Source organism: Calliphora vicina, chromosome 1, assembly GCF_958450345.1.
Source record: "Calliphora vicina chromosome 1, idCalVici1.1, whole genome shotgun sequence".
In the NCBI taxonomy this organism is placed as follows: domain Eukaryota; kingdom Metazoa; phylum Arthropoda; class Insecta; order Diptera; family Calliphoridae; genus Calliphora; species Calliphora vicina.
In genome coordinates, this window is record NC_088780.1 from 12156466 (window position 1) to 12172098 (window position 15633).

General features: G+C 30.6%; 2 protein-coding genes across 2 annotated transcripts; one reads left to right on the plus strand and one right to left on the minus strand.

Moving 5' to 3' along the window:
• The first annotated feature begins 8041 nt into the window (after positions 1 to 8041).
• Positions 8042 to 9512, plus strand: RpL6 (ribosomal protein L6). The gene is made up of 2 exons (XM_065499002.1): positions 8042 to 8213; positions 8663 to 9512. The coding sequence occupies exons 1-2, from the start codon at positions 8103 to 8105 to the stop codon at positions 9338 to 9340; spliced, it is 789 nt and encodes a 262-aa protein (XP_065355074.1). The 5' UTR covers positions 8042 to 8102; the 3' UTR covers positions 9341 to 9512.
• A 2936-nt stretch (positions 9513 to 12448) lies between these two features.
• LOC135949438 (acyl-coenzyme A thioesterase 9, mitochondrial-like) lies at positions 12449 to 15247 on the minus strand. The gene is made up of 3 exons (XM_065499003.1): positions 15095 to 15247; positions 14939 to 15009; positions 12449 to 13968 (listed from the first exon to the last, which is right to left on the minus strand). The coding sequence occupies exons 1-3, from the start codon at positions 15181 to 15183 to the stop codon at positions 12800 to 12802; spliced, it is 1329 nt and encodes a 442-aa protein (XP_065355075.1). The 5' UTR covers positions 15184 to 15247; the 3' UTR covers positions 12449 to 12799.
• Between the last annotated feature and the right edge of the window lie 386 nt (positions 15248 to 15633).

Below are 15633 nucleotides of genomic sequence, written 5' to 3' on the forward strand. Positions count from 1 at the left end.
TCTACCCGGTGTAAAGAGCCATCATAACAGGTATCACCATTAACCTTAGTCACATACATATGTTTTAAAAGCACAGCTCATTCGCTGTAGATACCAACTGCCTATGCTCTGTAAGATGTCCACCTGACTACCCGAGTCTTACACAACTTTTATCTCTCCACTAGTGAGTTAACATCGAATTAAATAAACGTTCTTAAAACGGTTACGGAAACACTACTTCATAGAGATTTCATATTTAGCAAATCATAGTAATGCACACATTAACAAAGACATCTTAGATGAAGAAAATCATATTTGAGGTTAGAAATAAAAAAATATACAATATACATACGTTTCTACATATGATTATATACATTTTTATTTTTCAAAATCATCAAGGTTATAAAAACTGAAAGCTCCTACATACCTACATACACATACGAGTTAGAGCAACATTAATTTATATGGGCGATTCCATAGCAAACATAATGATTTCCATTTTTGGTTTTAACGTCGCACAGTGGTATAGAAAAAAAATGGAGGGAACTAATTTGAAATAGAATGAATTTAGGATGAAAGTAGGACACTTTGGCTATGTTAAGTTTTTAACACGATCCTATTTTTTCGTTTGTGTTCCGATTTTCAACATTTTTACACACCCTACTCCAGTTTGTTGACAACAGCGGGTCCAAATATTTCTCTATTTGTCATTTATTAGACTAACAATAAATGTAGGTGTCCAATAAAAAAAAAATAATTGTTTAAAAATTATTACTTAGTCCAAAGTTATATGCATTTGAATTCCAAAAATTTTAAAAAGGCGATTTTTCACTATTTTTTTTTGGGGGGGGGAAAAAGTACTTTTTAAGTTTTCTAAAAAATACCTAAGAAGATGTAAGGAAATTATACTTTTTTAAAAGCTATCATTACATGAAGTATTTTAGATGAAAAAAATTTGAAAATTTTTTATACCGACGGGGTCAGATCCATCCAAAAAATTCTATTTTTTTATTTAAAATTCAACTTTAGGGTAAAAATTCTCAAATCGCATAATCGATATCAAAATTTAAAAATTTAATTATTTTGTAAAGGATTCCAATTTTGGGATTTTTCAAAACTTTTTTGGGCAATGCTGGATTCCTGATATCAAATTTCGAAATTTATTTAATTTATTAGAAGTTACAGATTTATTTCCCTCTTTTTATACCCTTCAACATGAGTGGCAAGGATATATGTATATAAGTTTGTCAATCCGTTTGTAATTTCTACATTTTTCATTTGCTACTCCACAAAATATATATACATATATTCTGGATCGTTATAGATAGCGAAGTCGATATAGCCATGTCCGTCTGTATGTTGAAATCCACTTTCCGTAGTTTCCAAATAACTTACAAACATGATTGATACATCAATATTTTGGGAATTCTTTCGGCTCGGTTGCTGTTTAAAATCGGCAAAATCGGCCCACAAATGGCTGAGATATAAGGAAAAGCCTATAATGTATACCTGGATAACTAAGTCATTAATATAGACAATATGGATATCTAATGATAGATATTTCAAAGTTCATTGCAACGATGTATATAAGGCTATAGTAATTTGGACCTACAATGGGTCAAAATTGGGAAAAATATTTTTTAACCCGAATTTTTTTTTTACCAAAAAAATTTTTTTTCACTAATATATTTGGATAAAAATTAAAAAAAAATTAAAATTTAAATTTTTAAAAAATTTTCAAAAACAATTTTGAAAAACAAAAATATTAATTTGATAAAATTCGACATAAACAAGTTTTATATAAACCCAAATCTATCTGTTAAGTTTCATAAGGATAGGAGCATAATTGCTCCTATCCCCCACATAAAAAGTAAAAGCCTAAAAGTATGCAAAACCTTTTTTTTGTAAATATTCATAAAAAATACGTGAGTTTTATCACAAAATTTATAAGTTTGTTCAGCGATCGCAAAAAGTCGCAGAATTTTTTTACATAAAATGAAAGAAAATATTCCAAACTTTCATTTAGTAGTAGTAGTAACACGGAGGTAGACCGAGCTAACTTATTTTTTTTTTTCTAATGAAAACTGCAAATGCTAAATTTTTTGGAGCCATTTTTGATTTGCTCAGATCTATATACTATATAAACTATATACATGTAATTTAAATATTTTTTCTTTCCTATTAAATTCAAAATACTATATTATTTTAATAAAAATGCTCTAAAACTATTTGTAGTTGAACCATATTTATTGTATAAACAACTGAAATGTAGTAAAATGTTCATCAGTTTTCGTTGTATAATATTTAGATAACTTTACCACACTCATTTTTATACAAAATTTTATTTTTTTTCGAAAACATTTCTCTACAGAATTGCATCATTAGATTTCTAAAAAATAACTGTAAAAAAATAGCCTTTTTGCAAAAAATATATTAACCAATATTAACTGTTAAAGCTGCTAAAGAAATAGAACATTCTAGTTTGGTCCGTTAGATAATTCATGCAACTTCTAGAAGATGGCGGAATGTATATAAATAGTTACAGCAACTTGCAGTCAGTCAGTTTATCAAAGGCGCTGTTAGATTTAACATCAAGTACATTATGATTGTCGCAATCTAATTATGTTACAGTTTCTCTTTACATGACTGCTGAATGTGGCAATCACTTCTATGATCAAGGATTACATCATAAACACATGTGAAATTTTGTTTCCATGAAATATCCATTTCCCTCAAAGGGAAAATTGCTATCGTGATATTCCGATGAACTTTTCATTCACAATAGTTAATTTTGTTCGTAACAGCTGTTTATTGTTTACAAAATTCCATCTAAAAATTTCACAACAACGGGAATTTTTTCACGTGAACAAAGTTAATGAACGAAAAAAGGGAACATATTTCAAGTGAAATATTGATACGCGATAGGGGTGAATATGTTGCTTTTAGATTATGGTTATTTTTAGATATTTATTATTTATGATGGTTGTCATGTTATGACCCATATACTCCTGTTTAAACCACATTTTAAATATATTTTTTTATAATTTTTACACACAATAAATGTTGCCTTTTACTCTCTCACCCTCAATAAAAAAAACAAAAAAATAAAGGAAAATGTTCACACTTTTTCTTAAGAAAATCTAAGAAGAATAAAATGTCTTTCGCCAAAACGTTGCTTTACTCTCGCTACCTCTCCTTTCATGTGCAGCTAAGGTCCTTTGAATCATGTAGATGTATTTTCTTTTTTTGTTTAATCCACAAAACAGTTTTACTCATACACAGTTACAGAACAGAACTAAGGTTGTTATTAAATTATCTCTGATGCGATAATAACACACTTGAGATATTGCACTTTAAAAATCATCTTCATCATATACAAGTTTTGGTTTTGTTTTTTTAAATAAATTTTATTTCTTTTATTTTCACTGTGAGTTTTTTTTAAATAAAATTTTGGTTTAGTTTTGTAAAGGGAAGAAAACAAGGCTCAAGGAATAGTTTGTAGTATGTAGTAAACCAAGGGAGGGAGATTTAAAAAATATAATAAAATAAACATGTTGGTTTGCATTTTGTATAGAAATTTATTTATTTCTATTTTATTATAAATAGAAAATGAATTTATGCTGCTTGTAGTTGTTGTTGAATGTATTGTATTCAAATTCTATTTCAGTTGCTTGTTTTTTGTAGCGTTCGCTATTCAAAATTATTTAAGCATAGTGTTTTGTTAGTGCTGGTAAGTGGTGAAAAAAGCACTAGCACTAGCGTCATCATTATCAGTAGCTCTAGTAGTTTTAGTAGTAGTGGTAGTGGTAACCCTATTTATATACATTTCCTTTTCCTTTTGAAAATTAAATTAAACTACTCACACCAACAGACCACCATACATCCATACATATCTACATATACCGTATAAATGTATGTTGTATGCTTGTAAATTTACATTATTTTATTATTTCGAAAGAAAAAAAAATCTATATTCTTTTATAGATTAAGATACTGATGAGATGAGGTTAAGTGCAAGTACTTAACGTTTTTTGTTTTTTATTTTTTTGTATATTTTATTTTACATTAATATAAAAATGAAAAGTGAAACATGTATTTCTTTCCTTCTTCTTGTTAAAACGCTAACATTATAGATATAGACTTAATGATGACGTCAATTAATTTGTAGAGACTTCGAGAACTATATACAAATTGTTTGTTTTTTTTCTATAATTATAGAGTTAAACGTTGTTTTTGTAAATAAATATTTTTATATAGTGTAATTGAATCAAGTGTTCTTTATATATATTGAGTATAATAATGAACGATTTCTGAAATGTGTTTAAATGAATTTAAGCTCTAATGAAGCGTGAATGAAAAGTGTTTTGGAAATTAGAAGAAAATTTAATGAGAATAAATAGTTTTAAAACAAAATAAACTTAACCCCCTGGTTATACCTGATAAATTTTTTTCATAATAAACTTCAAAATGGTTGTCTTGCTTAGACAACTTTGTCTTGGCGACAAATGTCATTTATTGTTATGACGAATATTTGTCAGTTATAGACAGGGGGTAATGAACAGAATGGTAGTAAGAAATGCATAATAACTGGGGAGTTATAGTGTTGTAATTCGATTGGAATTAAAATATTTTCAAAACAACTTACAAAATATAGTTATTTTTTCTATTTAAAATGGTTCCTTTTTCGAAATCGAATTCCTTCATTCGAAAAATCGTTATTTTTCCATATGGACAACTAGTTACAAATCCCGGGATTCGGAATCGGACTTCGGGATTTTAATTAAACGTCAAAAAACATCAACTTCAACATTAAAAACTATTTATTTCATTAATACACTAAGTAAAAATATAACAAAGCAAAAACTAATGCATTGAATTAAAATATATTTGACACAAAATATATTTCATATTGTTATTCATATTCATATCCGTATTCTGAACTTTATAAGAGTGAGAAATCCATAACAAAACTGAACATTTAAAATAACATATAAAAGTATTGTTTTATTTTATAACCAAAAATTTCCGTCTGTCTGTTTAAAACACGATAGGGCACAAACAAAAGGAGCCAGCTGGCCAAAATTTTCCGCAAATACTCTCTGTTGATAAGGTTTGTTTTGTATTGAAAATGGTCCGTTTTTTTCTAGCCCCATACTGTTTGAGCAGTCATAAATATGTTGATTATGCTGATTCAATCTCCCCATAGAAGGCCAAAACTACATATTGATGGTGGGTATACAAAATTCGCCACAGCCGAATATGACACTCTTACTTGTTTTATATTAGTATTATAAGTATGCTGAATATACTCACTAAAAAATCTCGTAATTTTCCGGGATTTGTTAATCCCAAAAAATCCAGGGATTGTTTTTTTACAAATCCCGGGATCCGGTAAATCCCGATCCCGAAAAATACCGGGATTATCGGGATTGGCATCCCTACTAGTTACAGACTTAGGGCCGCGTTTATGCCTGCTTTAATTTCCATATGAAAAATCGCTTTTTAGTTGAAAATATCCTACTTTTTTCATTTGGACTACTATTTACCGACTTATATATATTTATTATATACATATTTATATTTATTTTCATCTGAAACATTGATTTTCGGTTGATAACACAACACAGTGCAACACGAACAAAAACCATATACGGACACCACTACATGATAAAAGACCAAAAGTCATGAACTTTTTTTATGGGCCCCCAAAGATTTGGGGCCTCTGTATCATTTTTGCAAAAAAAAAAGTCATCATTTTCTCAGGCTCATATCTTGCAAACAGTTCGGAATTTTGATTTACTCTCTGAGGCTAAGTTATAGCCCTTGTCATAAAGAACAAAAATTGTGAACATATAAAATCAAAAAAAATTCATCTTCAAGTTCAAAATCGCAAAAAAATTTAAAAAAATCGATTTTTTTACCTTTTTTCCACTGTTCAGGTCCATAGATAGCAAACCGTTCAAAATTTACATTTCACCTTCGTGAGAAGGGTATATATAAGCTTGTCATTCCGTTTATAATTTCCACAATATAATTTTCCGACCCTATAAAGTATATATATTCTGGATCCTTATAGATAGCGGAGTCGATTAAGCCATGTCCGTCTGTATGTCTGTCTGTCCGAAGCTTCCAAATAACTTACATACACGATTCATACATCAATATCTCCAGGATTCTTCCGGCTCGGTTGCTATTTAAAATCGAGAAAATCGGTCCACAAATGCCTGAGATATAAGGAAAAAATCAGGACAACCTCGATTTTTTACCCATTTTTAAGCTATATCTGGATTATTAAGTCATTAATATAGACAATATGGATATCTAATGATAAATATTTCAAAGACCTTTGCAACGACGTATATAATACCATAGTAAGTTGGACCTACAATGGTTCAAAATCGGAAAAAAATATTTTTTAACCCAAATTTTTTTTCCACCAAAAGTTGTTTTTTCGCTAAATATTAAAAAAAATGAAAAAACAAAAAAAAATTAAATTTAAGAAAAAAAATTTAAATTTAAAAAAAACAATTCGAAAAATTTTTTTTTTCAAAAAATTAAAAAAAAACAACTGGAAAAAAAATTTTGTTTACCTAAAAATTTTTTTTCCTTAAATTTTTAAAATTTAAAAAATTTTTAAAATTTAGCTTATCAGAAAACTTAGGGGTTAATGGCAACTTTTTTAAAATTATATTTGTGGAAAGTGCTATGAGAATATAGATTGAAATTTTTTCTGAAAATGATTGGTAATATGGTGATTAGATTAGAGGGGGAGGGGGTTATTGCCAATTTCTTAAAAATACTTATTTTAGCAACAGGGGTCATTACACAAAGTTTTATGATGCTAGCTCCCTTGGAAATAATTTTTTCCGAAATTTTGGCAACATTTACATACAAAATTTGATTATAAAACGTTGTTTAAATTTTAAATTTGTTTATGAATACGGCCTTTAATATGTTAATGGTGGAGTACAACAAAATGACAGATGTCAAGCTTAAACGTCATTTCATGTTATAAAAAAGGGTTGTTAAAAAACTTGGTTTAACCATCATGTTAAAACATGAGAAAAACGCTAACATGATGAGTATATACTTAACACTAATATCATGTTAATGTTAAGCATATCTTGTCAGTTGTAGACCTAGTGTAATGAACAGCCTCAGGCTTGTTATTCATGGTGAGATGAATAACAATTTTTGATTGAACAAGTAAGAATCTTGTATACCCACCATCAATATTTGACAATAAAATATTATTCTGATATAGGGCTTATATGGGGGGCAGGTTAGAAAGATTTAGGTTCATATAAAACTTGTTTATGTCCAATTTCATCACGATATTAATTATTATAAAACATTTTTAAATGTTCAAGTCATTTTCTGAGGGAGGCCTTCTTCATTCAGATTTGTTTGGATTTTAATCATTTACAAAATTAATTGAAAGCCATTTTTTACTAGATTTAAAATGAAGAAAAACTAATTTAATTCAATACATTTTTAAAGCTATATTGTGTAATAGATTTGAATTAATGAATATTTTTATGATTCAATAAGGAATTAAAATTATATAAAGATTAAATTATCAAATTACATAATTACATAACGGAATGTCAATTATATTTTCATACATAAGTTACATTTATAGAGTGCACTGTATAGTTACGTTTACTAAACACAGCACCAACATAGCTGCCACCAATAAAATGACATTCGGAGAATAAGGCTACCATATAAATAAATAAGTAGTGTTAACGGACTGCTCAGCATAACAATACAAAAGTAATTAACATATTAAAAGCAAACAAGTACATACATAAACAAATTTTATTATTAATATTTAATTACACTTACAATTATATTTTTAGCTCTTATTTACATATATTTATCAGAACAAAATTTAATTTAAAATCACCAACACAACAGCCTTGCCATACTTAATTTTATCAATTTAGTATTGCCTACTCTAAGGCTGTAAATAAAAACAAGAACTCCGAAAACAATATGTCTGCCATATGACATTTATTTTGACAGCTGTCACTTTGACAGCCATTTTTATCTGGCAACACCTTCGTACCTAACCTTCCTTTTTACCATAAATTCTGTGCGGTGTACACGTGTTTTCAGATATGGCACCCGTCGAAAAAGTTAAAAAAGCCGTTAAATCGGGCAAAAAAGTTACAAAACATCCATTAAATACTTACCTCCATGGCGGTGTCTTGCGTTACTCCAAGAGCCAGGTAAAGATTCCTAAAATTTCCCACAAAAAAAGTGTTTTTCAAATAAGTGCTCCTCAAGCTGGCGAATGTGTGTGTTTCAAGCAAGGCAAATGTGTGCAAGAAAGTGAAAAAAACATGGCGTAAATAGTAAAAAAATGTGTTAATAAACAATGAAAATCTATTGAAAAGTAATATTATTGTGAAAATAAAATAAAAATTCTACAGTCAAAAATAAAAATGAGGCTACTTTAAAAGGGTAATTTTTGTTTAAAGAAAGTGATTTGAAATAAGTTAACTCCAAAAAAAACTAATTGGAATAAATATTTAATCCATTCGCTTGTTTGTAATAAGAAATCATTTGTTTTACCACGTTTGCTTTGTTTGCCACCTTCGCGTTTGTTTTGTTTACATCCTAACCTTAAACTGGAAACCATGCTAATAAATATTTTCCCCCAATTTTTTACTTGTAGATGTACAAACGCCGTGCTCAATGGCGTTTGAAGGGAACCAAGCGTCCAGTCGTCAAGACTGTGAAGACCGCTATCAAGAAGGTCAAGAAGATTGGTGGCCCCAAGAACGGCGGTGAACGTACCGTTTACTTGAAGAAGCCCAAGGCTAACTACCCCACCAAGAAGTTCGTAGGCAAGCGCTCCGCCAAGGCCACTTTCAGCCAACACAAGCGTAACGTGCGCCACAACCTTAAGGCCGGTACCGTACTCATCTTGTTGGCCGGTCGTCACCAAGGCAAGCGTGTTGTTTTGTTGAAGTCCTTGTCCTCTGGCCTCTTGTTGGTCACCGGACCCTTCTGCTTGAACTCCTGCCCCTTGCGTCGCGTTTCTCAACGTTTCGTCATCGGCACCTCCACCCGCATCAACTTGGGTGACTACAAGGTACCCGAACATTTGGATGATGCCTACTTCCGCCGCTTGAAGGTCAAGAAGGACAAGAAGTCCGGTGAAGGTGATATCTTTGCTGCCAAGAAGGAACGTTTCCTTCCCAACGAAGCCCGCAAGAAGGACCAAAAGGAAGTCGATACCGCTGTCATCAAGGCCATCAAGGCCAACGAAGATGGTAAATTCGTCGCCAAATACTTGAAGAGCATGTTCGCTTTGCACTCCTCTCAATACCCCCATCGCATGAGATTCTAAAGTTTTAAATTAGAATTTTAAGTTATTTCTGTGTGGTGTGTGGAGATGAAAGAAAAGTTGATTCTTTTTTTTTAATATAATTTACCAAGTAAAATTAAAAAAACACTGGACAAAAAACTGTTTTGTAAAATAAAAAAGACTTACAAAATCACCCAAAAAAAAATTATGAAAATGTGTTTTGTTTTTTTATTTATGTTGAGGGAAAATGTTGCAATAGTTTTTTTTATATTTCTTAGGTGGATTTGTAATCTTATTCAGTAAGAAATTCAAAGGTTTATAAAACAACATTGTCATACAAAATTTGTTTTGGAAACATTAGAATTTCAATGGGGTAATAAGTTCAAAGCATTATTTTGATGTTTAGTTTTCTTAGCTAGTAAAAAACTTGAACAAATTTTGTTTATACAATTGTATTGATTATGATCCTAAAGGTTGTTTTTGGAAATTTAACGAATTATTTTAATATAATTAACAATCTTGGTCCAGTACAAGTGTTTAAATCTTATCAGATTGTTATATTTCCATAATAATAAAATTTGTTGGTGGTTAGCATGTGATAATTTGAAAGAAAATTTACTTAATTTTGCTAACGTCTATCCTATATTTGACAGTTTCTTGATAGAAATGCTTGGACCGAATTACCGTATTAGTGATCGAATGTGATATCTAATTGAAAACTGATTTCGATATCGTAAATTTAATAACATGTACTAAAATTATTGACCGATATAGAATGCCATAATCTTGAATAAGAAATTTACTCGATATCGAATGCGTTCTCTAATTTTTTAATGTCCCGAGTAAACTAACACTAACCCCCATTTTCACAATATCTGGTTATCGTTTTTCGTAACGATAAACCTCCAATTAACATTTTTTTGTATGAGCACTTTCAGTTTATCGTCACGATAAAAAATAACCAGAGATTGAGAAAATGGGGGTTACCCCCCTCAGATGTGTTCCTCAGATAAAATATAGGGGGCCTTTTCGGAAATGCATCACTGCGCTGCATTTGAAGCGCATCTGTGATTAGTTTGCTGCCAATTTTGTGATGCTTGTTTGATGGTTTTTTGCGCATCATCTGTTTAACTGTTGCTTTTTAGAACTCAAGACATTTGCAGTTTTGCCTTGTTTTTCCATTTTATAACGTCCTTCGCATCAGATGCAGCGCATTGATGCATTTCCGAACAAGTCCATACATATCTCTGATCTTTGACAGTTTTTTTGATTGAAATACATTTTGAAAAGACTCCGGTAAACATACAATAAATCGAATATTACATAGGTCAGATATACATTTCATTGCCAAATAATCAATTTTAATTTTGCAGCGTTTTATATATCAAAACAAAAGTGTTTTCATTCCGAAAAAAATTTCTTTATTAGAGTTTTTCTTTTCTCGCACTTTTTCATTTCCCGGGAAATCGGGATTAACTTTGAAATTTCCCAAGAACCCGGGAATTCCCGCCTAAAATAAATTATTCAATTTTAAGAATGTAGACTTCGTTAAAAATCTAAAAAATGTATTTGATTTTAAAATGTAATTGGATGCAAATAAAAAGATCCAATCAAAATTTAATCACCCATATCATGAAAAACATGTGAAATTTATGTTCCCATGTAATATCCATTTCCCTCGAAGGGAAAATTGCTATCGTGATATTCCCCTGAACTTTTCATTCACAAAATTTGATTTTGTTCGTAACAGATGTTAATTGTTTACAAAATTCCATCTAAAAATTTCCCAACATGGGGAATTTTTTCACATGAACAAAGTTTATGAACGAAAAATGGGAAAAAGGAACATATTTCATGTGAAATATTGATTCGCGATAAGGGTGATTGATTCGCGATAGGGGTGAATATAAAGAGATAAACTGTTTGGATTTCTTATTTTGGTTATATACAAACCTGTTACCATTTGTATCGGAATGTCTTCAATTACCATTAGATTTTGTTCTACCTTCATTGAATTCCAATTAATTCTGTTAATTGGCAAAAAAAAAAATAAATATTTTATTTTTTTATTTGCTATTAAATCAAACAAAAAATTTCGTCTTAAGGTAGGGTCACACATGGCAAATATTTTCTCAAATATTTGACGTGTGTGTACAAACTTGTTTGACGTGTTTACTCCTATAAGTGTTTTGTAAGATCTAACAGCATCAAAATAAAATAAAACTAATTTTTTTATTTTGAATCATCCTACGTAAAATAAATTTTTGAAATAAATAGAGAATTCACATATATTTTATTTAGTGGTTACGTCTTTCCCACAGCCCAGAACATTCACGAGTTTATGGAATAATTTGAATAATGAACTTATTATTATTGGTCTATTTGGGTTAAATCTTTTTTGTTGTATGAATCTTCTGCATTTGTTTTGGAGCTTTATGCATGTTTTAGAGAAAGTCAATTTCAAAAACATCACATATACTAAGTAAAATAATTCGCGGGAATTCTCGCACAATTTCCCGGGATTTCGGGATTGAAAATTCCCGTGAAAAACTCGAGACCTTCCTTTTTTGTGAAGAAGCAAATGATTCCATTCATAATTACGCTCTGGGTGGAGGAAGAACTCGCGCGTCACTGGCATTATCGTTAGTTAGCCTTCGTTAGTTTTGCGTTTCACTCTCGCATTGGTTACTGGTTGGCCTCGTCTAACTGTACCGCGTTACGGTTTTTCGAAATATTCGCAAATGCAACCATGCATTTGTTATGGTTTTAATTTATAAACTATAATTTATCGTGGTGGAGTACCAAGCAAAACTCAATTTGGAACGATGGTGGATTACCAAACATACAGTTGTATTTTTGTGGAGGCCATAAAACCCAGGAGTTGAGTTCGAGAATTCCGACTGCCTATACGAAACTATAGGTCGATTTGGCTGTTCCTGGACGACACACTTCTTTAGGCGTAAGCCGCAATTGGTGATGTCGTTATTTTACACTGAGAATTAAATAAAATGATTCCACTTTCGTGAATACCTTACTTATGATCTAATTATGTTGTCTTTTAAAACATATTAGGGGTATTCACTATTATAAAATATTAAAATTAAATATAAAATGCGAAAGATTATGAATAAAGTCTATAATGAAACGACATTTATTACATTATTACATGCTTTTTTTGTTTTATTAGACAATTTTATTTCAAAATCAATAATTAATAATGAATGATTAATAAATTATGACAGATTCAATACCTATAACTTTAATAAATAAATAAGTACACAAAATTTAATATCATTGGCAAAGACAATCCGAAAAAATATGGACAATTTTCTTTAAAAAGAAAATTGGGCAGTTTTAATAAATTCAAAAAAAAAAATTCCTCTATGTATGTAAACCATACTACTAACAAAACTTTATGTCAATAACATATTTAAATATCTCTTCGTTTTATTGACTTATTAAAACTAAAAGTATTTAATCTCGTGTCGTATTGCATCGCATTTATTCCAAGCCCAAGGCATACTTAAACTTACGACGTCCTTGAATATACCACATTGTTTCATGATAGGATCTGGGTAAAACTTCGGGCACCTCATCCTTCAGCGAAAACGTATAGTAGAAAACATTCGAAGTCAATTGATTACCAGTGGAAGCATCAATTACATCGGCCACTGTCATCATTTGTAAATAGTTAACATCCGTATACACTACATAGGCGGTCATTTTAATAAATGAATTTACACTCACAGGCTGTTGAAAGCTAATATCGCAAATATGCTCCAATTTGGGACGACTCTTGCAATAAAGATTGGCTCCCACCCAGCTAATTTCCAAAGCATTGCGCATTAGAAAACCACCAAATACCTTATTATGGGCATTACGATTTTCAGGAAACGAGGCCATGGTATTGGTAACAAATGAATCAGACATCCAGCGACATTTGGCAGGTAAAATGCGACTATTCAACTCCATGGTTGTTTGAGGTGTAGTCCTCTTAAACAGGTTATACATCAAAGACTGTTCATAGTCATTGGGTTCTACTTTGAAAATCGATGAAGCTTGTAGTATCTGACGAAGTTTTTTACGCTCTACTCCACCATTTAATATCTTGGTCTCTTCTTCATTGGCCGGTTGTATGGGATTGACAGGAGCTGCCGCGGTATTGGTGGCATTACGGGCAGCCATTAGAAACAAAGCTCTAGTGATTTTTTTCCAGCCGCCATTATCTTTTTGTTCCAACCACACCACAATTTCCATGGAACTCTTACCCACCCATGAAACATGACCCGATATTCTAACATCTTCGGTGGCCTTGGCCTTCATATCGGAAAATGTTATTTTGTCTACCAATATGGTGACAAAGGTGTATGGCAAGTGTACATTTTCGGGTAGATTATTGAGTTTGACATGTTGATGGCACACCCAGACGGCAAACAAGTCCATATCCTCCATTAAACGACCCATACGGACATTACCCAAAAATGAGATGTATTTATCTTGCAACGACTTATCCACACTCAATGGCAAAATGGCCGAGGTAAAAGAATCCTGCATAGAACGCGGTGGTAAATCGGATAATTTCGGTTCATATTTTAAAAGATGTTCACGGGTTTTGGGCACCGGTGAATAGCCAGCTTCTAAGCCTAGACGATTCATGATTTCATCTTTGACTGTGATGGGGGAAAATAATAGAAATATAATTAAATCTTTGATTGTGGAATGAAGAAGTAGTGGGAAAATAACAAATTGTTTTTGTTTTTCAATACTAATTTAAAATTTTTCTTGCAAAATTTGTAATAGTAATTTGAAAGTAGATCTTTAATTTGGCTCAAGTTCATTTATTATTATCACCCTTATCATGGTTGGCGTAAACGTCATACGCCTACGACAGTTTCGTACTAGATTAAAGAAACAGTTTTATCTTTAATCTAGTACGAAACAGTCGTAGGCGTATGACGTTTACGCCAACCACGATAAGGGTGAATTACTCTGTAATAATTCGTTATTGTTATTGAACAGACCAGACTTAATTTTGTTTATTAAAATATTGATTTTGTCCCAGTACTAGCCAGCTTTACAGGAAATCGTTTTCGTACTCACAATTTGTTTAAATTTCATGTTTTCCTGACAACAAGCTGTAAATATGACAAGTATTGGAACATATTACTTATTTACATTCAAATTAGACTGTTTTAGATAAAAATTGATCTTTATTGAGAAAATTCATTACAATAAATTATGTAAAAGCTACAGTAATAGTGTTCTCATGCTAAAAGGAATAATAATTCGTAAATAAATAGCAGATAATATCTTAAGATAAGCTCTCTATTAGAAGACTATCTAAGTATTGTAGCAATCAAAGTAAATTAATAAAGTAGCGACAGTACTACAACAAATACAACATTTACAAAAACCACAAGCAATTTTGTTTTTGGTTTAAGGTCTGAGCTGTCAAAGTTGCCTGTTGTTGTTTTTACTTTTGGGCTTGTTGTATTTTTCGCCACAACAACCATAAGTGAATTGACAGATCAGACCAAAGTAAAAAAAATAGTCAGCTGTTCTACTGAGTCTACTTTATTAATTTACTTTGGTAGCAATTACTATCCCATATTCTTCTAACTCTCAAATGTTAAAACATACCTTCAGCCATTGTACCCGCATGGTAGGGATCATTTTGGCCATGCTGCAACCCAATATTACGTCTGGACACACTAAAAATAGATACAACCAAATACACACAAAATTCATCAATGATAGATAATTTTTCCACTCTCCACCCAAACCTTTTCTACTTACACAGCCGACGATAATAGAATTTCTTTTTGTACTGGATGCCAAGTTGCTTTTGCCAAGGAACTGGACGTTTTTAATAAATTCCTTAACATTTTTAATCAAATTTTATTAATTTGAAAAATATTTCAAGAAATCAGTAAAATCACTGATTATCTTAATGAAATATTAAAATAATTAGTGCGTCTTCTGCTATTTTTGCAAACAACACCTTTTACTTAAGATATTTTTTGTTATGTTTGTATTCTTGGATAAAATATATCTAAAATATAACCGTGACGTAATTGTTTTCATTTGCATTATTTTTGTTTTATGCGATAGCAACAACAACAACAACATCACGTAGAATAGCAGTTTTATAAATAAAACAAATGATGAATGTAAATAAAAGTAAAGAGGAAGAAAAACGTTTACAACCCTGTGCTTTATTAAACTTGTTGTTTAGTGAGAAGAAGAGAGTGGACAAGGAATAAATAATAAATTGTAAAATAAAATTAATGTCATATTTAAATTATATACTTTGTTATAAACTATTTAATTGTTAA